Raw genomic sequence first — 22924 nt, 5'->3', positions numbered from 1 at the left:
TGATTTTTAAGTGGTTATCGCAATAGTTATAGTTATTGATATGTTATTTGCTATTCCATGTTGATATTGATACATTTTAAATAACATTTCCATTTTTAAGTATAGACCAGCAATGAAAATAATTAACTTTAAGGAACTGTTTTTAATTTTTGTTTCATACATATGTTGCTCTTTTTGCAGCTAGCTCCAGAAAACACTCGGAGAAAAAAAAACAAGTAAAAATTGGGTATTTCATGAAATCATTCCTTTGTACAGCACCTAACACAGTGGGTGCATGACCATGATTGTTTTCACTGCAGGAGTAGTTAGGAATGCCAAACAAATGCACATTACTCCTACTATTGTTGACTCCAATAGAAATACTCCAGCAGAGACTTGGAACTTTATATTGATGAGAAGTGGTACACAGTTGCAAATACTTCCTACCAATAAGAGGTCAAGTAACCTGATGCATAGTGTGAGCTGGGAAGAATGATTGGTAATTCATAGTTCTCTGCCAGAGGATGAACATTCAGGCTTAATAAATTCCAGGATACTAAATAAAACATTAACAACAGGTGAACGCCTTATTAAGTTGGTCTACTTGGGCAGACGATTAATCACCAACTTCAAGATAGCATTGTGAGAAAACATAAATTAATGTTTTTAATGTGCAGTGAAGATGTAAATATTTATTAATAGTGATTAAATTATATAAATTAACATCTTATTATTATGCAGAATGATTATTTAATAATGTATTGTTCAGTAGTGATAAATGGAAAACATTAACGATACATTTATTATTGTTAAATAATATATATTTTGAACAACGACATATATAATTTGATTCCTGTTATATGTATTTTACGGATACTGTCATTGTTCATTTTGTAATTGTATATGCTTATTATAAAATGTATTGCTGATTACTATTAAATGCATGCATGTGTTCTTTACTGAGGATTTAAAACATTTTATAAGTGTATGAGAATGTTAGCCACTGACGCAGTCTGTTGGAAATCAAAAGTCTACGGTGCGGGTCCAGCAAGATTCTTAAGAAAGTGCTTAACTTTAACTTCTGAGTAGACTCTATGACTATACTGGGATTAATCACATATGCAAGGTTAGGCATATGTTTAAGTATCCTGCTGAACAGGGTTTGCATACCCACTTGGGCAGTGCCTACAGATTTGATATGCACACCCTTGTGTCAATGTGCTGGAGTTCTGTCCTACAACAACTCGCCATGAAAGACAGAGAGTTACATTTCCATGGTCCATTTATTCCTTGGTCTCTGCTCAAGCTGCCAATGAAGAAACAATTAGTGCCAAATAGCGATAGAGTTATGGTTTTTATGGAGAGGACACAAGACCTTTTTTAAAACTCCAATTCATATCATGGAGGCCCCAAATTACCTGCTGGCAATGATTTTTAATTTTGTCTGACATATTTCACATTCTGGCCACATCGCTTATCAACAAAAGGAGTTACCTGCTAAAAACGTAGTTTGAAGTTGGAGACGCATTGCTAACCACAAAAAACGCCTTCCTGCTCCAGGCTGCAGAGTCTCATCCCACCCACATCTGTAGCCACCAAAGAAATGTTACTTGTTTTAGGTGATGGGTTTGAATCCTATGGCTATGCCAGTAATGGAAATGAGCTGGGGGAAGAATGTTGCTCATGGCAGATTTGAATACCAGTCATATTACAAAAAACAAATGAGTGCTGTAACATTATATCTTACAGATTGGGAGTTCTAGTGCCAGCCATATTGCAAACCACCCAAAAGTCATTAACTACTGCAGGTAATGGGCTCGGTTCCAGATTTAGCCATGTTGCATACCAACTCTGCACGTGGTGGGTTTGAAACCTAGCCATATCATTAACTATGCCAAAGCCAACACCCACTGCAGGTTACGTATGTGGCACCTAGCTATCTCACTAACAATGCCAAAACTGATACCTACCACAGCTACTGAGTTTGAGACCTAGCTCTACAATTAACCAGGTCAAAGCCAATAACTACCACACATGGTGAGCTTGGGATCTATCATACTGTTAACCATACCAGCATCAATACATCAATACCTGCTGCAGATGGTGGGCCTGAGACTTAGCCATATCATTAACCAGGCCAAAGCCAATGAACTGATGCTATGGGTTTGAGTCCGAGCCATGTTTTTAGCCATGCCAAAGACAATACTCACTTCAGGTGGTGGGTTTGAGAATCAGCCATATCATTAACCATGCCAAAGCCAATAATTGGTGCAGATGATGGGTTTGAGACATAGCCACGTTGCAAGCTATGCCAAAGCCAACACTTGCTGCAGGTGGTGAGTTTGTGACTCAGCCATATCATTAACTGTGGCAAACACAATAACTGCTACAGACAATGGGGTTGAGACCTAGCTACGTCAAAGCCAATACTCGCTGTAGGTGGTGGGTTCGAGTCCTGTCTCCAAATTCCTTTGTCACCTGTAGGAAAAGTGAGAATACATTGTATAACAGCTTGGACAACTGACTGTTTGGCCTCCATCAGGCAGCCCAACCTAGGCAGACCCGCTCACCATAAGGCCCATCAAAGGCGGAGCTGGCTACCTCTTGGATCCCTCTTCCTTCAAATCTCCACCTTCCCAGCCATATCTGGACATGTAGGAGTAAGGTCAACCTATGCACAAGTCCCTTTTTTTTGGCCAACCTCACTCCCAGAGAATTTCCCCCCAAATTGTGTCTCAGACAAACTTCTCCATGACAAGGTAGGGTGCGCTTGGCTCCCAGTGATGTCACCCCAGCCAGCCAATCAGAGAACGGCGTTGGAGCCGTGGAGGAAATGACGTCACCGTATCCCTCCGCCGGCCCGGTCCCCTTTTTTTGTGTGTGTCTGTTGGTCCTTTCTGTGTGTATCAACCCGCAGCTTCTTTTTTTGGCAGAAGGAGGGGCAGAAATACTGGGGGGGAAGCTCATGCAACCTGCCCTCCCCTCCGGGCTACTTCACCCTGTAAGAGGTTGTGTGGGGTGCGTATCACTTTAAGAGTGTGTGCGAGCGAGCCAAGCTCGACTGAGGAGGCGGCGGCGGCGGGAGACGGAGAGAAAGGTGAGTTGGCGCGAGTCCGTTATATGGAGGGGGGAGGCGGACGCAGCAGAATCAACTGGAGAGGGGGGGCAATCCGAAAGCGCGGGGGGGGGGGGAAGAGGTTCACGGCGCGCGCGCGCGACAAGAATGCGGGTGGCGGTGACCGTTGGAACCGGTTCGAACCGCCCGGGTCTGGGAGCGAGCGGGGAAAGGGGGTGGGGTGGGGTGGGCAGCGCGCGCCGTACACAAAGCGGCCACCAGACGCGCTGAGAGAGGAGGGAGCGCGAGCCCCGGTGTGGGAGGGAGGGATCGGGGTTTCTGAGAGGAGGGGGAGGAGCTGTTCCCGCTGGGCGGCGGAATATCTCTTCGCTCTCTCGCCTTCACTGACTGGGGAGGCGGAGTGATCCGCACACCCCCTCCTCCTTCTGAGGGGGGAAGGCGTGACGCGGCCCTGACTGCTCCCTCCGCGTCACCCCCTTCTCCTGCCTGGGGCTGAATGTAACGGGTTAAACACGCCACGGAGCAACCCCTGAGCTGTCCTAAAGTGCTTCCCACGCTCCCTGGCTGCTGGGCGCCGGGCTCTGTGGGGAAAAGGATTGCAGCCTCCTTGCTTCCCATCCCTTTCCTAGGGCTGTTGCTGGGTGGGCGGCCATGTTGGGCACAGGGATTATTTTTGTTACCTTTCTTCTGAAGCAGCCACAATAACTGGAAACGAGCCAGTGGGGAAGGTGCCATCCTCATCCTTTTTAATGGAAATGTAGTTGGGGGGGATCTGTCTTTTGCTTTCTGGGGGGTTGACCCTTCCTGCTGCTGGTGGGGATGAGGTGGGGGGCTTTGGACCATCCCATTGCTCCCCCTGACCTACAGAGTGACTCCCTGGTCTGGTCACCCCAATGATGAAATTTCCTTTGCCTGTCTACTCCTCCTTTCAGAGGAAGGTGAGGGTCGCTCATTGGTTTGAGCATTGGCCTGCTAAACCCAGGGATTTGAGTTCAGTCCTTCAGTGGGCCATTTAGGGATCTGGGGCAAATATTTTAAGAAAACTCTTGTCAGGGGTGGTGATAGGTCCTGCTGTGAGTGTAGGGGACTGGGCTTGGTGATCTCTCAAGGTCCCTTCCAGTTCTGTGACAGACGTGTGGTGTATATATATATTTGTAAACTTTACTATTGCCATCACTCTGTGTAACTTTTGACATGAGTGATTCAATGAGAGGTTGTCCTTGGCATGCTCCCCAGAGTGAAGGGAGGTTTCCTTAGCATGCCAGTTGCTTCCTTCCATGAGGTGAGTGTGGCTGTCTTCTGCCTGACTGTGTCAGTGACCTTGGAGTCCCACTAACATGCTTGCCATTCCTCTCAGAAGGAGGGAGAGGTTTAGCTTCCCCACTTCTTGGAGGGAGTGGTGTCCCCTTTTACTCCTTCAGAGTGGATGTCCAAGAAACCTTGGATTCATGACATAATGGCTATGTCTACCCTAGAAGGTTTTGTCAGCAAAACCCAGGGAACATCCAGATTTCCAACTCAGCACTTTTGTTAACAGCATTCTGCTGTTCCCCCATGAGGCAGAATGATATCTGTCAAAAGAGGCAGTTGCCAAAAAGCCAGTATGGATGTTCCATCAACAGGACTTCAGGACACTGGGCAGCCCTGTCTCCTGTACTTCTGGTTGGCTGTTTTGTGCAGAGAGCGGCTTGGCAGTTGTGTGATCTGCTTGGTAATTTGTCTTCCAACAAAAACTTCTGTTGACAAATTATGCTAATCTAGGTGTAGACTAGGATATCTATTACATGCCCTGTGCTTACCCTCTTATGCCAGGATGTGGCGTGGGATGTGGTACAGACATGAACATCTCACGTACACCAACGAGGTCTCTATCTTATGAACTTGGGAGCAGTTGCCGTCACCAAGACACATCAAGTGACTTATTCTTGTGGGGCTACTGCTCCTTTTGGGGGACATCTTGCAGGTGTTTGAGACTAATGGTTTTGCTCCAGTCCTCATCCTGTTTCCCCCCTCCCTCCTGGCCAGCAATCTGGAGGTCCCAAATATTGTCTGCCTCATGAGGTATATCTCAGTTCACATTTCTAAATCACACACAACTGTGAATTGCACAAAAGACTGCTTGGCTTATGTGCCCACCACATCATGCCAGACAGCCTCCAGCCCCTAGCTGTCTGGAGCCCCAGTCTGGATTGGGGTTCTACTAATGCTTTTTTTCTGCTTATGTGGATAAATTGTTAGTAAATATGAGCATGACAAATGCTCAGGCTCCAAGTACTTCCCTTTATCTTTCAACTGGGCCCATGTGGCCAGACCCCTGAATCCATAAAGATCCCTATGGAAGGCAGCTGCTCCTGCACAGAGCCATGTGCAAGATCAGTGACAAAGGTGATGAACATGTTATGAGAACTTGGACTGAACAGACTTGCAGCTCATGGCCAGTCTCCAATCTCCTAGAAATTCTCTCCCATACCATCAGTCTTGTCTATGAGATCCCAAAATTATTAGGCTAGTCTAGATGCAGAAGTATGTCAGAAAGCAAGTGAAATATATTATTTTCATTTGCAGCTCATAATGTAAGAGCAGATGGTTATTTAATATATAATAATACATTTTAATTAATAGGCATTATGTGCTCAAAGTCTTTAATAAAACATACAACAAACCAAAGTGAAAACATCTGTAGACATCTTAATATGCTCTTTAAAGTAATCCTGGTAGCTAATGAACTAAAATGAACCACATCAGCCAATGAAAAATAAATTTACTTTGCCCTAGAGGTGGTAATGGTCAGACTTCGATGTATCAGACAGTTCTTTCCCCCCACTTTACCATTTATCTGCCATGCTGTAAAAAGGGTAAAAATAGTCATAACAACAATAAAACATCATATAAAACTCCTTATTGATTCTTTGCTTTTCAACTAATATCCGGTCTGGTATTACTTTTTATATACTGTATGCTGTGTTGGCAAAATACTTGAAGTCAGTGGGCATTTTGTCAGATTAAGAATTGCCAGAGATAGCTGAATAGCAGAGGAATATATTCTTCCCTAATCATGGGATTAATTTATTATATATTATTAAAAACATTAACAGTGCCATCAGTAATCATAGCTCTTATGAACATAAAACGTGTTATCTGCCTCTGAACACTTACAATCAAAATAGGGGGATGACATACAAAAGACAAAAAACAAGATGACAGTTTAGGTGAAGGGAATGTGTGCAGACAAGAAGATGCAATAGAGAGAAGAGGGTGGGCTTAGATGAGGAAGAACAGTTGACTTGATGGATTCATATATTCTGTTTATGTCTAGAATTCTCCTTGATAAAGAACCAAATAAGCCATCATTAGGGTTTTAGTTTTGCTTTTGAAGTTGGGGGGGTGGTCTTTTTAAACTTTTTTGTTTTCACACCTAGCCTAGTCTTGTTTGTTAGTAAATGAGTGAGAATGTTAAGTGGCAATTTCATATTAAAGCAGGTGATATTTTTTCATGCTGAGAGAAAAACAGTGTCGGGATGAGTTTGAAATGTTAACTGGGATATATTATAAGTGCTCTCAAATTAAATATTTTGTAGCAAAACCAGACTGGTATAAAAAAAGGCGATGAACTTGTTTGGCAAGGAAGGTGCACAAAACTTATATAATTTAGTGTTAAAATGTTATCTTCTTCTGAGATATTGATGATAAACTTGGGGTAAACCTTGGTGCTCTTAGTCAAAACTCATTGAAGTAAGTTATGGTGAAGAGACAAAAAGAAGGCAGTTTGTGCATCCACTAATACAGCCCTATTTTCCACCAGGACAGCCTAAATTGTGCATCAGCTTCAGTGACCTTATGGGCATTTTGTTCAGCATAAGCCACAGGTGTGTGCTGGTTATGCCCTCCTGCTCCTTGACACGCCTTCTCTCCTGTTCTCCATCCACCTGCCTAAGACCTGAAGCCCTTGTAGAGATCTCCTTTTCTGTGGCTTCTTTGCACCAGATTACCTTAGTTGGCATAAAGCTGTGAACCAGAGCTGATTGCCTTCAGTGGATATTTTGTCTAAGACTTGCAGAATTCGGTCTCTGGTATTCACAATAAAATTGTCCTGCTAGTTTTCTGGGGAGGAATGAGGACTTTTAAAATCCGGGTTCCTAGATTTGCTATGTTGTGTTCAGATAAATTATATTCCTGTTTTAGTTTTATTTCCATAATGGACATTCAGTCTTAAATTGCAAAAAATGAGCCATGTGTATAAGATCCCATTGGAATCAACACATTTTGTCTAAAAAATAAATTAACATGTTATGGTCAGAGGGTCAGGCCAGCCCAACCTCACTGCCAGGATGGACCATCTGTACCTCACCACCAGGGTGAGCCAGCCCTACCGCTGCACCAGGGTAGGCCTGCAGCCAGAGTGGCCATCACCACATGCCACAGTGGTGCCCTCTGGAGGATGAGCTACAAAACAATCTAAATAAATTTGGTGATTGGGCAACAAAATGGCATTGGCCACTGTCGGAAGATAGGATACTGGGCTTGATGGGCCTATGGTCTCAGCCAGTATGATTGATTGTAAGTGTTCAGAGGCAGATAACACGTTTTATGTTCATAAGAGCTGTTCTTATATGGTCCAGTATCTGCACTTGTTTTCAAAGATATCTGCCATCCTTTTATATCCTTTAAGTTTACATGAAGTCATGTACTTCTGAGTGTTGGTTGTGTTTCTGAATAAAGTTTTTTTTAGTGAATATCCAAATTTGTGAGCATTAGTGTTGGTCAGTGTTCTTTAAAATGACATAATTTGCAATCTTAATAATTTGGGGGAGCTGAAAGGCCAGAGGCTGGAAATCTGTTTCCATTTTGCTTTCATTCTAGTTTCAGTAATGAAGAGGGCTTTATGTTGAGAGAGGCAGTATTAACTAGTGGCTGGAGCAAGGGGCAAGAAATTCAAGCACTTTGATTCTCTTGAATGCTGTTATATAAGTTGCTATATTTGACCCTGGGCAAGTCAGTTCACATTTCCTTGCCTCACTTTCCCCATCTATAAAATGGTTATAAAAATTTTTCCTTACTTCATATGGGTGTTGTGAATATTATTCTAGAAATTACAATAATTAATTAAGTGACACTATCTAAAAATAAAATATTTGATCTTAAAACAAAGTTTTATTTTTAACCACCCATATGGTAGGAAAGAAGTTCGCTGGTGCTTTCATATTCTGCTAAGAAGTTCAAGCTTTCGAGAAACACTGTAGAGAGGATCTTGATATGCAGCTCTTAAAAAGTTTGTGGAATGTTGGGAAGGAGTGTATTTTATTTTGTGTAAAGTAATACAGACTTGAGAAGGAAACAGTAAATATATAATCTCCTAATTTAAATGTTATGTCAGAGAGCCACAGCTGTCTTATTGTATAGTTATCATATAGCTGCCAGTAACCACAGGTGCTTCTGATAATGGAACACATTTGGGACCTGATTCTCTTCATTTACTCACATCTGTATAATTCATTACTAACTATAATTGAAATTAATGGAGTTACACTGGGATAAAACTTTTATTCATTGAGAATCAGGTCCTTAATTTGTGACCTGGTGATAGGGTTTGAATTAGCTGAATTTTGTTTGGTGATATGCTCTATGAAGGTTTTAAAGTGTCACAAAATTTTTAAATCAAAATGAAAACCTCATCCTCTTTCTAGCTGTTTTGTCAAGCTTTCTGGAGAAAAATGGCAGTTCTTAACTGTTACATTTTGTATCTGTCTAATTGTGCAAGATGGCAGTTCATTAATAAATATAATTGGAACCTGGATCAGATGTAAAATTTCAGTTGAAATTAGAAAAGAGACAAGCAGCTTTTTGCTGAAGGGTGAGAATTAAAAAAAAGACTTCTGAAATGTAGGGTAATCTGTCTACTTGGATGCAGATTCATATTTTTATTGCTGGCTCTCCACCAGGGAAGGTAGCTGTTTTAACCTTTTTAATACAAGAACATAATGACCATTGGCTTAATGAGGCTTTTTCCTTGTGTTAAAAATGAATATAAACCATGTTAGTCCACATAAACCAAAGGGTCCATATTATGTAACAGTGCCAATTAATTATATATAATTAATACACAATGGCTTTCGACACCATAAGGGTTTTTTCAGTGTTTCAGCTGACAGCAGGGGGAAATGCATCTAAAATGTTTTATTTCTTGTAGTATATTTAGCACATGTAGTGATTTTTTTTTGGCATCCATATTTGCAAGCAAGAAATCTGCCAGCTATGAGCTGAAAAGCTAAAAGTAGAGTATTTATCACTGGGATTAATCATTTTATTGAGCAAGACTTCTTACTTACAAAAATATTCAAGATCAAAGTTATGAAAAACAAAGCTGCTACATTGTAGAAGAGAGAAGACATTTTCTTAGTTGAGTTGATATGAACAGATGAAATATCATGCACTTAATGCAAGTTAGTGTCAAAGGAAGCGTGTAGCTACATTCTCTTCAGTGTTTTGTCTTAGTGTCTTTTGAATAATTATGAGGTGTTGAATTATGTATTTTTAATAATGTGTGGAAAGATTTCCTCGATGTAATTTTAAACTGCATAGCTTTTACGGTTCTGGATAGACATGCCATGCATGTTTTAGTTTACAGATCCGTCTGTCTGTCTTAAATATTTATAAAGTGTCCATCACTATAATGTCTGGGCACTGTTGCTCATTTAATACAGGGTAAGATGACTCCAGACAAATGGTTACTGTTTTATGTGTCGCCATTCTTTTAACATCTAAGAGGAGCTGTATCCAAAAAGTATTGCATAGAATTCTTTTCTAGATGTTTCTATGAGGATGAATATTTAAAATCACAAATATGCAGGCATTGGTTAATTGAGACACTGACCTATTAGAAACATGTATAAACCTCTCTCATGTTTTTGGATTTTTAAAAAAATAACTTTAAATGTAATGGTTATAAATTTGTGTCAAATAAGAAAGAAAATGGTGTTTAGGAAGTATGGAGCCTATTTTTTTCTGCTATGCAGAGCTTAAAGGTAGATTGATGCTGCAGAGCCTTCTTTGTTTTATTTTTCAGGATGTTTCCTTGTCCACAAATGATTATTACCATGAATAAGGGCAAGTTTGGTTTTGTAGTTAATGCACAGGACAAGGGTTCGGAGTCTTGGGTTTTATGAATGTGTCAAAGACGATTTGTGGAATATGGGGCAAGTCCTTCTGAGTCTTAGCATCTTTAAATTGAAAAGAATATTTCCTGGGGCTATTGAGAAAAATACATTAGTAATGTTTTTGAAACGCTCAAATATGGTTGATGTGAGCACAGAAGTGATGCTTAAATAATAGGAATATAAGAGATTATATAATTCAACAGAATAATTTACTTAAGAAAATGATACTGGAGTGGGTTCTGTATTGAAAGAAATGGTAAGCTTTAGAAAAATTGCTGATCTAATTAATTTTAATGGAATGCTGAACTCGAACATAGCCAGGTGCATGATCATGAGTTATGGAATTTTTTTCTATTATTTTATTTGACAATTAAGAGTCTTATTTTTACCAATGAATTATATTTGTTGTATTTTCCCACTGGTTATCCGGTTTTTTTATTCACTGAATGAGCTTCTTTTAAGCAAATATTTGTATGAGTTCAGGGACATATGGAATAATGGAGTTACTGAATGGACATGCTTAAACAGATGTAAAGGAGTTGGGTTGTTATATATAGGACTAACTCGGTTGAAACAGTATGTTAAATTTATGAACTCTTTGTTGAGCATTCTGGCAGGAGAAAAAGAGTATACAATTACGATGAATTGATCCATTTCCTTAATATGGAATCTCATGGCAACAGCTACATAAATGCACTTGCTTGTTATTTGCTAGATATGCAAGAAAAGCAGCAGTAGCCATTTTGTTGATGAATGATACAATTTCAAATCTTCATTCTCTTCTTTTTTTCTTTTTCTTACTTCCAATGGAGTTATGATCTGTTTTTGTCATGTAATTTAACTTACTTGTCTAGAGCACCTAGTATTTTATAACTCATTCTTTGCTTAAAAGAGAGATAAACAAAGAACCTCAAAATATCATAAAGAGATGTGATGAATAAAGGCCCAGTCTGGGAAGCCTTTAGTTATTTGAATGATCCTTGTCCGACAAGGCAGGTTATAGCAACCATCACACCTCCTCTGCTACCCGGGAACCATATTGCTCCCCACACCTGTTTCTTTCCTTGGAAAACCTTGTAAAGGAAATCTAGTTCCAGTGCAGCACTTTTCATGAACACTAAATTTACTCAGTGTTTTCAAAACTGATGTCTACTGACATGCAAATTATCTGTTGAAATATTTTGAATAAAACATCATGCATGGAGCTGTGCACAACTTGGCATCTATGTTCTTGATAATGAAAAATTACAATTCTGAAACCGTCTCTGGTTCTTTAGGTCTGCTCCTGCCCAGTGGCATATGGACACAACTTTTTACACCAAGTGCCACATTTTGCACTTTTTAAAATAATAAAATGCTCACACCGTATGCCATGTATACAATCTCAATCTGTAATGACAGTCTGTTTTTCAGCTAACATATTTGTGTGACGTTTATGCCTATTTTGTATCACTCTATTAATTTTACAAAAAGTTGTCAGTTCCAGTTGTATTTTTATATACATGTAAATATGTTTTAAGAATGATAAAAGAAAGTTAATTATCGTTAGATGAGGCTGCCTATATCCCTAGTGCTGTACAATAGTGTGTTTTCTTCAGTACCCTGCTCTCAAACAAATAGAAGAGGGGGAAAAGCAGGGCAGGGGACACTGCTATTATTCTGAATGAAACTGTATGTGACCTAGTTAAGCTTCTAATCAAGTCTGTAAGCTAATATTAAAAGATAAAATGGTTCAGAACTTTACCCAAGTTGATTTTCATGCTTAACCACATCAGCATGTTGCCCTAACAACCTAAACCTCTTAAACTCCTTTGTATTTTAATTATCGGAGGGGTAGCTGTTTTAGTCTGGATCTGTAACAGCAACGAAGGGTCCTGTGGCACCTTATAGACTAACAGAAAAGTTTTGAGCATGAGCTTTCGTGAGCACAGACTCACTTCATCAGATGCTGGTCTTGGAAATCTGAAGGGCCAGGTATAAAACCAAGACCAGCATCTGATGAAGTGAGTCTGTGCTCACGAAAGCTCATGCTCAAAACTTTTCTGTTAGTCTATAAGGTGCCACAGGACCCTTAGTTGCTTGTATTTTAATGTAATTAACAGGATTTGTTGTATCCCATAACTCATTGTTTTCTTAAGCGTAACAAATAGACCAGCAATAATGTAGCACTTTAAAGACTAATAAAATAATTTATTAGGTGATGAGCTTTTGTGGGGCAGAACCACGTCCTCAGATCTAGAGATATCTTATATATAGTCTATTTAGGCTTCAGTCCTCCGAGTACTAGTGTGTAACATCACTCACCTGGCTTCTGTGGAGTTGGTTCATGTGCTTACTACCCAGTCTTTCAAAAAAAAAAATCACAATCAAGGTACCCCTTTTTTAACTCAAGTGGTAGCCAAATTTTTTAGGGCTGTTTCTTTTAGGAAGAATCTGGACTGGATGATCTCTTGAGGTTCTTTCTAGTCTAGTATTCTATAATAAATCAGGTACCTTTGGTGCAATCCTGAGCGTTTATAAAGAAAGTACAAAGTTCTTCCCTGAGGAAGAAGGAGCCAAGCAACAGGAAATTGTTTCTTTTGTTCACAGTTTCAAGCCCCTTTCCAATCAGCAGTTAACCCAAAAGCTCTTTTCCTAGGCTTTTCTCAGGGCCATGCTGGTTATGACTATATCCTTTGCCACTTCAGAGTTAGCCTGTTCTGGTGTTTCTGCCTGTCTGTCTGCCTGTCTCCCTCAGACTCTCTCAGAAGCTACCACAAAGCTCAGTCCTTCATTCGTTATCAGCTTTCAGGAAGACCCCTTAGCCAGCATGGTCCAGTCACTGTCCAGGCTTTCCATACTGCTCCAGTTCGCAGGTGATGGCTTCCATTGTTTCAGTCAACAGTCTTCTTCTTGGAGGTTACTCAGCTAGTAGGATGTCTTCATGTCACCCTCCTATTCGTGAGTCTGTTGATGGCTGAACAGCCCAATTCTGGAGCCACAGATCATATCACAGAAGAGGCAGGTATTGGTAGCTGTTGGAGGGGTGCAGGGCATTTTTTGGATGTTTGTTTCTTCTTCTCCACCTCTCCTCTTCTGCACTGTGATGGGATCTCTCAAAGTGCACTAGCCCCTCACAGATTACCATTCTCCACTTGATACAGTCTTGGGCAAGGCTCTCCCGAGTGTCAACACCGATGCTGCACTTTTTCATGTGTGCCTTCACCATGTCCTTATATTGCTTCCACTGGCCTCTAGTGCTCTGTCCTTCCTTCAGTTCGGAAAACAGAATCTGTTTTGGGAGGCGCTGATCAGACACCTGAACCACGTGATCAGTAAACAGAGGATCATTTAGCTGAAGTGGAAGGTGTTCAGTATGCCCATTGACCCCCAACTAGGTCTGTGATTCATCAGTACCATCCAGCAAACAGATATACTTAAGCAATCATGGCTGAGTACTTGGATGCATTAAAAACAATTCTCTTTTGAATAATTGCTTTAGACTATCCTAAATCCTGAAGCTGGTAAGAGATACAACTCTTGTTTGGCTAGAACATTGATTGTCCTTGGAATAAAATGATTGCTGCTCACTGATCTAACTCACATTTATAGTGTAGTCCCAGTGTAATTACTTAGTCCGTGGAATAACTGTATAAAATTGAAATTGTTTTATACCAAACTCATGAAAACCATGATCTATATTTAAGCATTCTGGTCAGCTGTTTCTGTGGCTATTGATAACACAGATTTTCTGTAAATAAGCTAGATTACTTTCTTGCTTGTCAGCTGTTTACTATGACCAATCTGTCTCGGAATGTTTCTCATCAGATTTAGTGCTGTCAAATGGTAGTAGAGATGACAAAATGCAGTCACAACAATCTTCCACCAAAACATAACCAGAAGGAAAACAATTCTTTTTTGAAGTGCGAAATCTCATTTAGCTGTGCTACAGAACTACCACTTGGTAGGTTACATCAATCAAGCAGTCTTGAAGATCAGGAAATGAGTTTGCATGGTAACCTGTAACATCTCTTGTTTCTTTTTTAACAAATTGTGTGTGTGTGTGTGTGTGTGTGTGTGTGTGTGTGTGTGTGTTTTAATTAGTAGTCTGTGTCAAAGATTTCTAAGGCCATTTCTATACTACCACTTATATCTACAAAAATAATGTTGCTCAGGGATGTAAACATGAGCCCCACTCAAGCAACATGAATTTGACCAGCATCTGTGCTCAGTGATATAGCAGTGGGAGTGCTTCTCCTGTTCATTCTGCAAGTTGAGCTGGTCTTATGTCGACAGGGAGCTCTCTCCCATCTGCACAGAACAGCTCCATGAGCGATCTTATAGCTGCACAGCTGTGTCAGTATAGCATTGCCACTGTAGGCATGCCCTAAATATGTCATTCAATTGAACTGAATTTTTGGGTGACTCACATGTCAAGAAGGAGCTCAGAAGCTGCTAATTTCTACTCAGTGAAACCCTTGTTCTACGAAAAGGATGATTTAATTTTGTTTGGCTCAAAGGCCTGAGGGTTATCAGGTTAGAAAGTCTCATTGGAGACCTATCTGTAGAACTGCACAATAACAACGAAACCCAGCTTTCTGGGGGACTAATTCTGACACTTGTCCTATGCTCTGCGACACGAGTTGGCAACCCCTGGCATGCGTGCCAAGAGTGGCACACGAGCAGATTTTCATTGGCATGTGAGGTGGAAGCTGAGCCCTGTACCTCCTTCCAGAGTGCATGTCTCTCTCTGCTAATCCTAAATGTGCACTGCTCTTTCTTCCATACTTCCCCGTCCAAGAGGTAGATTGGAGATGGTAGAGCCAATGGAAGGAGGGGGAGATGTGGCATACGTACTGAAGGGAAGGAGCCTCGCTCCCCCACCCCCTCTCCCTCTCCTCCCCATCCAGCAGCATCTGAGAGACAAACCCAAGACCCAGCACTGGTAAGTGCAATGGGCACAAGACAGTAAGTCGCTTTCCAGCCCCGGCCACTCCTGCCCAGCCTGGGAGCATCCCGGGGAGCTGGGTGGGGGAAGCATGTCTGGGGTGGGGTCCCTGAAGTGGTGCATAGCAGTTAGGGTTGCCCAGTCTGGGTCTCTTGGGGTGGGATGCAGAGTGGAGTCACTTGGTGGGCCAGAGGGAGGGGGCAGCCTGGGTTTCTGGGATAGTTGGAAGGATGGGCCTGAGCTCAGGCTGGGTGGGAGGAGTGTGGAGGGAGTCTGCAATGGGGGAGGGGTTGTGACGTACCATCTGACTAGCCACAGAGCAGCCGTGAGAAGTTGGAGGCTGGGGTGGGGAGTGTTGGCATGGGGGCGGGAAGGGTTTCCTTCTGTCCCTTATCTCTGCGGCGCATGCCCTTCCTGGTGGTACACCTGTCATGTTGCTGGTGCTGCATCAGGTGTTAGAACAAGATGTGTAATCTGCTGAGAAAATAATTTCGGAGGTGGGTTGCTTTGGAGGCACTGGTGCACATTGGATCTTGATTTTTTTTCGTTTTTAAACAGGTCCAGGTGTGTTTGGGATGGAAAAGCATCTTGTAAACAGTCTCTGAATAAATTATTTGGCATCTGTGGGTTACTTTTATGGGGAGAACATGGAAGAGAGAGCGGTGTGCATTTAGGATTAACAGAGGGATACATGCATGGGGGAGGAGGGATGTGGCTGAGCTCCTGCCCTGAGTGCCAATGAAAATCCGCTTGTGTGTCACTCTTGGCACTTGTGCTGGGGTTTGCCGACCCCTGAACTAAATGGTAAAGCTGTGCATCTTAATTTATTATCAATGAAACTGTTGTAAGTAGGACTCTTTGTGACTTTAAAAAGTGTCACCGATGTTTGGATGGTACATAGAGGTCAAAAGGTCAAATTTCAGTGTGCTGCTTCAGAAAGGTTGATGACCCCTGTTTTGGGAAAGAGGCATTCTTTGTAATCTTAGAGACGCAGCAAAAACTGTTAAAGAGTTTCCATCTTGTTTTAATACTGTTTTGATAATCTGATTGTACATTTTTAAGTTAAACTAAGCAATAAATCTCAGAGGGGTAAGTGTTTGTTAGTATTGCACTCCTCCATGTTACTGAGTTCTACATTAAATACATCCACACAGGAAAAAGATGACGTAGGATAGCTCTGTGTGAACTTGTTTCTGATGGGCAGTGGTGGTTAAAAATGCAAACAAAATATTGAGAAGTGTAAAAAAAAAATGGAGTAGATAAAATTGAAAAATAAAATACTACTAGATAAATCCATGGTACACCTTCGGCTGTATTGCTCTGGTCAGTTTTGGTCACCATATCTCAAAAAGGTGAAGAAGAAATTGGAGCTCAGAGAAGAGTGACAGAACAATTAGCAGAAAGGAGAAAGTTCCACATGAGTGGAGATTAAAATGGTTGGGATTGTTTTACTTCAGACAAAATATAGGTGAGCGGGGATGTGCCAGAGATATGATGCCAGAGAAATGATGCATTTCGAAGATGCACTACGCATTTCTGTTTATGTGTCTCATAGAACAAAATTGTTCAGTGAATTGTAAAGGCAGTTATTATTAGACTGATAACAGGAAATCCACTTTATAAACTTAGCTGGTAATCAACACATGGGACTCTTTGTTACAAGGCAGCCTAATGGGAACAGAGATGGGTGTAGAGTCGGAGCCTACTGGGGGAAATGGATGTGAAAGTCTGTTAGTGGAGAGCTGGGGAACATTGTGGGCAGGAGAAGGTGGCAGAGGGATTAGAGGCTTGTATTTTTTGTGTGCTTATCTCATATATGTTTAAGATTGAAATTTTTAGTCTGCAGTTGTCATACTCGTACTGAGGATAGGGAATGCAAAGAAGAGTAGACCAATAATAATTCTTAAAGCTCTTGATTTAAAAAGAAAAAAATGATAAACTGAGGGATTCTGGGTCTTGATTCGTGAACCTTCGGGAATGGCAGCATAGGTGTTGACTCCATGGTCTTCCAGGGTTGGAGCACCTATGTGGGGGAAAAAAAATAGGTAGTGCTCAGCACCTGCAGGCAGTGCTGCTGCTGAGGTCCTCCCCTTTCTTGCCAGCATCTTCAGTCTGGTGTGATTAGCTGTTCAGCACTGTGCAGGAGGCATGGGGGGGTGGGGAATGGGGGGGAGAAAGGAGATTTGGTGGGGGTGGGGATAAAGGCTTAGGGGAAAGGGTGGTGTAGGGTCAGGGCATGGGGTGGAGCAATGGTTGAGCACTCCTTGAGAACTGAAAAGGTCAGTGCTTGTGGCTAATAGAAAAATAAATTTGATATCCTGATTTAAGGTATTTTTTTAAATTGGGAACAAAGTAGTATGTGAATTTAAATTCTAAAACACAAGAAAGAAAAAAATATTTTTGCAGTTCTGAGTTTCGTATTTTCCTCCCACCCTAGTGAAGAAATAATGGGCATTACTACTGGTTCTGCAATTTGGATTCTTTGTCTTATGAGTCTTTTGCTGTCTGATGAAAGCTAGCTTTCTTAACACCCAATAAAGGTCCTTCTTTTCTTCTCTTCTCTTCTCTTGCAGAATGGCAGACACAGACCTTTTTATGGAATGTGAGGAGGAGGAGCTGGAGCCATGGCAGAAAATCAGTGATGTCATTGAAGATTCTGTTGTTGAAGATTATAATTCAGTTGATAAAACTGCTACTGGTAATAAACTATTTTTAGTATAGAGTTATGCAATATATGGCTGTTACATAGCACATTATTTATGCTTAAATGGAAACTGCAGTGATTAGTTAGGTGCTGTTCAGTAGATATTGAGTTGTCAAATAATAGATATATTAAAACTTCAATTTTCTGAAGGGTTAGAAATTGCTGATATGTAATTGTGAACAGAGCTTTTGTATGGCTCTGCAGGAGCTGGCATATTGGTGATACTTCAGCAGACTGGACTTCCTGGTTATTACGAGGCAGGAAATGCAGTTTAACAGTGGAATTAATGAGGAATTAGAGTTATTTGAATGTGTGACTTATTTTTTATTTTATTTTACTTTATTTTATTTCCGCGGGGGGGAGGAAATTTCATCTGTTGTTAAATCAACCACTGTAATTGTTTTCAAGGCACTCACTTCATAGTTTATGTAACAATAACAGATTAAATAACAATATATTGGTATATATAGTGCTTTATGTCTTACAAAGAACTTTTGCAAAGGTTATTAAGTAGTATGCTTGTTCCAATAGCTTTGAAAAGCTGACTCTTCCACTAGTTTCAGCATCAGGCTGCATTTCCCATGTCCTAACCTATATTGTCAAGACTGTCAAGATGGCAACCTGTTCAGTAGTTGATTACTTTTAAGAGTCACTTTATTTCGCTATTTTAACTGATTTTGGCCTCGATTGTGCAAGTTCCTGTTTGCTGAGCTTTAAGCACCTGACTAGACTAATTGACTTCCAAACATGCCTGCATGAGGGATCTCAGGTCCTTAATGTTTATAAGTAAATTTGGTAATTAAAATATCTTTTCATTATATTTTTCTTTGAGAGATGATAAGAGTAAATTAAAGGGTCCTAATAGAAGTATTTACTTGCTATCCTTCTGATTCATCCCAGATTCTTCAATCTGGTGTGGGTTGTGGGGTGCTTCTCCCCTCGATCCCCCTGCAAATCCTTTCCTAGGTGTGGGTGGAATACACTGGCATATTTAATACATTAGTCTTTTGTGTGGCTATTCGAATTTCTTTTTCTTGGCCTTTTGGCTAAGATCAAAAACAGCATCAGTTTAATATCTGGTACTTTTAGGGAACTATCTCCATACTCTAGTTTAGGTATCGTCAGTCTCTTGCATCTTTAACTTCTGTGAATCTAGGTTCTATTCCTTTTGTATGTTCTTGAGGTGTTCTTGGCAGCTAATTTTTTAACTTGTTTGGACTAGCTGCTTGTTGCATCTTGTTAGCTTGGGATATTTGAAGAAGAATTCAACACCATACACTTTAACAAGAAATCTCAAGTTAATAGATGTTCTGTTTGTTGGTAGGGAGCTGGAGAACAATGCTGTGCCTCCTACAGGGAGGGTGCAGTTCTGCTGCTCTTTGGTGCTACCTGCCTCTTCACACTCTTTCTTCATCTTGCTCTGCTCTGGCTAGGAGATTTCTGGGGCAGATAGAGAGGCATCAGCGAAGAGAAATGATCCAGGTGGATATGGACAGGAATCTGTGTTAGCAAATAAGAAACAATGTCTTTGAACTAGTCAAATCCCTTTTCTTGCTTGTGTTGCTTTGATAGAAGATACTGGGGGGTAAGGAAATAGGATACCTGAAACTACAAGTTTTACTTAATGTAATGCAATTGCAGTATGCCCAAGCAGCATGCTGTTATGGCACCTCTGCAAACATTGTAATGTCTGAGTGTTATTTTTGTAAAAGTGACTATGAAATTCCTTCCTGGCAGTGTCAGTGAGTCTGCAGCCTGTTTCTGCCCCTTTGCCGATTGTTGCGCATGCATCCATAGGAGGTAATCTCTCTACAGCTACATCGGTCAGTAGCAGTGGGGCTCAAAATAGTGACAGTGCTAAGAAGACACTAGTGACGCTGTTTGCAAACAACAATGGTAAGCAGAAATGCTTTCAATATATTATGATTGTAGATGTTCAGGGTAGCGATGTACTTTTGTGCTTGTGATGGATTGAGATTTTGCAGTGTAAGTAGGAATGGGTCAGGTTAGTACTTGGATGGAAGACATCTTTTTAAAAACTATATATTATGCATGAAGTGAACTAGATGCTTCTCTTTTCTCTAATACAACATTGAATCCAGTGCCCCCGCCTGGTAAGGTAAACTGCTGTTGCTAGTGGCATAGTCTTCCAAATGCAGTGTAAAACAAAGGTCTTGACCTCTTGTGGTCACCAGTGTTGCATTTTACAGGAGTAGAGATATTAAACTGGTGCATTAGCCAAATTTCAGTTTGAATAATATTGTTTCCTTGAGCTTTTCCTGCTGTTTCAGATGGATAATGGTATTCTTCTTCAGTACCTGTCCTGAAATTTGTCATTCAGTGTTCTCTTAAGTAGTTGCCATATTTAATTTCAGAAGTGACTAAAGGGATTTCTCTGTATAGTTTGTATTTCAATGCATTACATTAATAAAGAGTGTTAGGATCCTGTGGGGCTGTGTAAATGTGAGAGTATTAGCTTAAATCAGTGTTCAACAAATCTACTTAAAAATAATCAGATGCCAATTTTTAATAGAAAAATTGATCATTTCTGCTAGTAAGAGGACATGTGCCATTCTTTGTTTGAAGTAGTAATTGGTTTATTGAAAAAAACCTATCTATTTAAGAATTACTGTATACCATGTTTGTGACAAAAAATTTAGTAGTTTTAATGATAAGGGGAAGTTAGGTGCCTTAAATTAATCATAAAAAATTCATACAAATCCCTGTGGCATTGGATGCTCATTAGAGGTTAGAAAGCTAAAACTTAAGGGTTACTGATTGATAATATCCCATATTTAAAAAGTGTCTTAGAAATACACATAAATCGGTAGATGTGAGCTTGCTGGAAAAATATCCAAAATTTGTACTTTTAACTCAGTGATTGCTGTCCAAGTGATTCCAAATATCTTCTAAAAGGTTGGTGTCACAGAAATTCTACTGCCATTCTCTGATAGTCTTGGCAAAGTCTGACAAATCTGTTATGTCTTCTTTTGGTTTTTGACTGTCTTAGTAAACTGTTGTCATGTAATTCAAAGCTCCAGAGTCTCATCTGAAAATATAGGAAGGAGGGCTGGAGATTGAAAACAAAAGCTGACTGCTTTCTCTTCTTTTCTCAGTCCTTTCTTCATAGAGTCTAAATGTGCCAAGCAAACCTTTTTTGCTGCATCTACACTGGAAGCATCTGTCTACAGAAGCTCCTGTTGGGAGATATATTCCGACAAAACGTTTGTTGACAGATCACATCTACACAAAAGCAGATCAATCTTTTATCCACTCTGTTGACAAAAGGGCACCCTGGAGCATCTACACAGCTTTTTTGTCAACAGTTTTCTGTCCACAAAATGTATTTTATGTGCAGATGCTCCTGGAGTTTTGTTGACAAAAACCCATTTTTGTCTGTAGAACTGTCTAGTGTAGACATAACCTTTTGGGTATGTGGAACATTGGAGGCTTAGCAAGATCACTAACATAATGCTTTTGTCTAGTTAGAACATTTCAATATGCGTTCTGCAAATCAGAGACGTATATAAAATTGTCTGCCTAATGATTACGTTTGCTGTACTGGTAAAGTCCTATCCACGAACAGCAAATATTACATTTCTGTGTGTCTTTCTTATTAAAAGGAAGAGGCATGGTCACAGTTAACTGTGACCTTTTTTTGGTGGGGAGGGAAGGATTGGCTTTCAGAAATGTGTTAGCACTTGGCAGTGTGCAAATGTCACTGCCTTATGTTTCTTTTAATCCTTAAAGAAGAGATTAAAAACTTCAGTCACATAGACTGAACCAAGCTAAATGAGGGCCCCTATCATTCTCCACAGTTATTTTCTTGTTTGAGTTAGATTGTCTTCCAGTCACAGCCTGACATAAAAATGAATGAAGAATTGTAATGATCAGTATTGCATACGTTGCCAAAACTTTGCCTGATTCTAGATGACAGTGGCAACTTTCAGGAGCTTAGGAACTGTGTGTCTAATATTTTTTGTATACTTTTTAGACCATGAATAGGGTCTTACCAAATTTACAGCCATGAAAAACAAACCACAGACTGTGAAATCTGGGTTAACCCCTGCTCCGCCAATGAAATCTAGTCTGTTATGTGATTTTTTTCCCTGTACTGGTTTCACAGGGGAGACTGGAGTTTCTCAAATTGGGGATCTTGACACAAAAGGGAGTTGCATGGGGTTTTCAAAGGTTGTTTTGTTTTTTTTTGCGGGGATGGTGTTATTGTAACCTTTACTTTGATGTTGCCTTCAGAGCTGGGCGGCTGGAAAGTGGTGGCTGTTTGCCTTCAGAGCTTGGCCTCAAGCACCCCGCCCCCCGCAAGCAGCAATACCATGCCATGATTATTTCTGTGCCATTGCCTTCAAAGCTGGGTGACTGGAGATAAGTGGCTGTTGACTGAGGGTCCCAGTTCTGCAGGCAACTGCTCAGAAGTAAGGGCTACAATCATGCCTGGGCTAAGGGCCAAGAAGGAAGGAGAGGTACGTGAGAGCTTCAGGGAGGAGATTTGGCACTGGGCTGTTTGAGAAGGCAGAGCTTCCCCCATCCTAAGTGACGTTCTGCCCTTGGTGGCAATAATACACCATACCATGCTTACTTTTACCCTACCGTTGGCAGGGGCTCTGCCTTCACGGCTGGGAATCCCAGCCAGCATCCTGCACCACACTCCAGCTGCTTAGCTCTGAAGGCAGCACCTCCATCTGCAGCAGCTCAGAAATAGTAATAGTACCACAACTTCTCCAACAGTGACATTGGAATTCTCAATCTCTCCTGTCTGCCCCCAAACTCCTTTTGAAGTCAGGACACTTACAATTACAAGACAGTGAAATTTCAATTTTATATATCTGAAATAATGAAACATACTATTTTTAAAATTGTAAGACTGTGAAATTGACTAGAAAAGAGCAGTTAATTTGGTGGGATCTTATTTATGATGGAATATTGAATATTGGGACCTATGGTCATCACTGGGTGCACTAAAATAGATTGAGTCAGAGGGCTCAAAAAATATCTTGGACAACATTTGACTTAAAAAGTAACACTATGGTCATGACATAATTCTGATGCAATGCCTTTTAACTAAA

The 22924-nt window shown here is 40.7% G+C and overlaps 1 protein-coding gene across 5 annotated transcripts in view; it reads left to right on the top strand.

Annotated features, from left to right (window-relative positions):
• Nucleotides 1-2879: 2879 nt before the first annotated feature.
• Nucleotides 2880-22924, top strand: part of POGZ (pogo transposable element derived with ZNF domain) — a 58877-nt gene continuing 38832 nt past the window's right edge. For 3 of the 5 annotated variants that reach the window (XM_074980831.1, XM_074980832.1, XM_074980830.1), the window contains exons 1-3: nt 2880-3076; nt 17710-17834; nt 19578-19736. In XM_074980831.1, the coding sequence (XP_074836932.1) occupies nt 17711-17834; nt 19578-19736 (283 nt within the window). In that variant the 5' untranslated portion in view covers nt 2880-3076; nt 17710. The remainder of the gene's footprint in view (nt 3077-17709; nt 17835-19577; nt 19737-22924) is intronic. The other 2 variants (XM_074980834.1, XM_074980833.1) reach the window with 1 other exon arrangement.

This window comes from Carettochelys insculpta, chromosome 30 (assembly GCF_033958435.1).
Source record: "Carettochelys insculpta isolate YL-2023 chromosome 30, ASM3395843v1, whole genome shotgun sequence".
NCBI classification, from domain to species: Eukaryota; Metazoa; Chordata; order Testudines; family Carettochelyidae; genus Carettochelys; species Carettochelys insculpta.
This window is presented reverse-complemented; position numbering and strand designations above follow the sequence as displayed.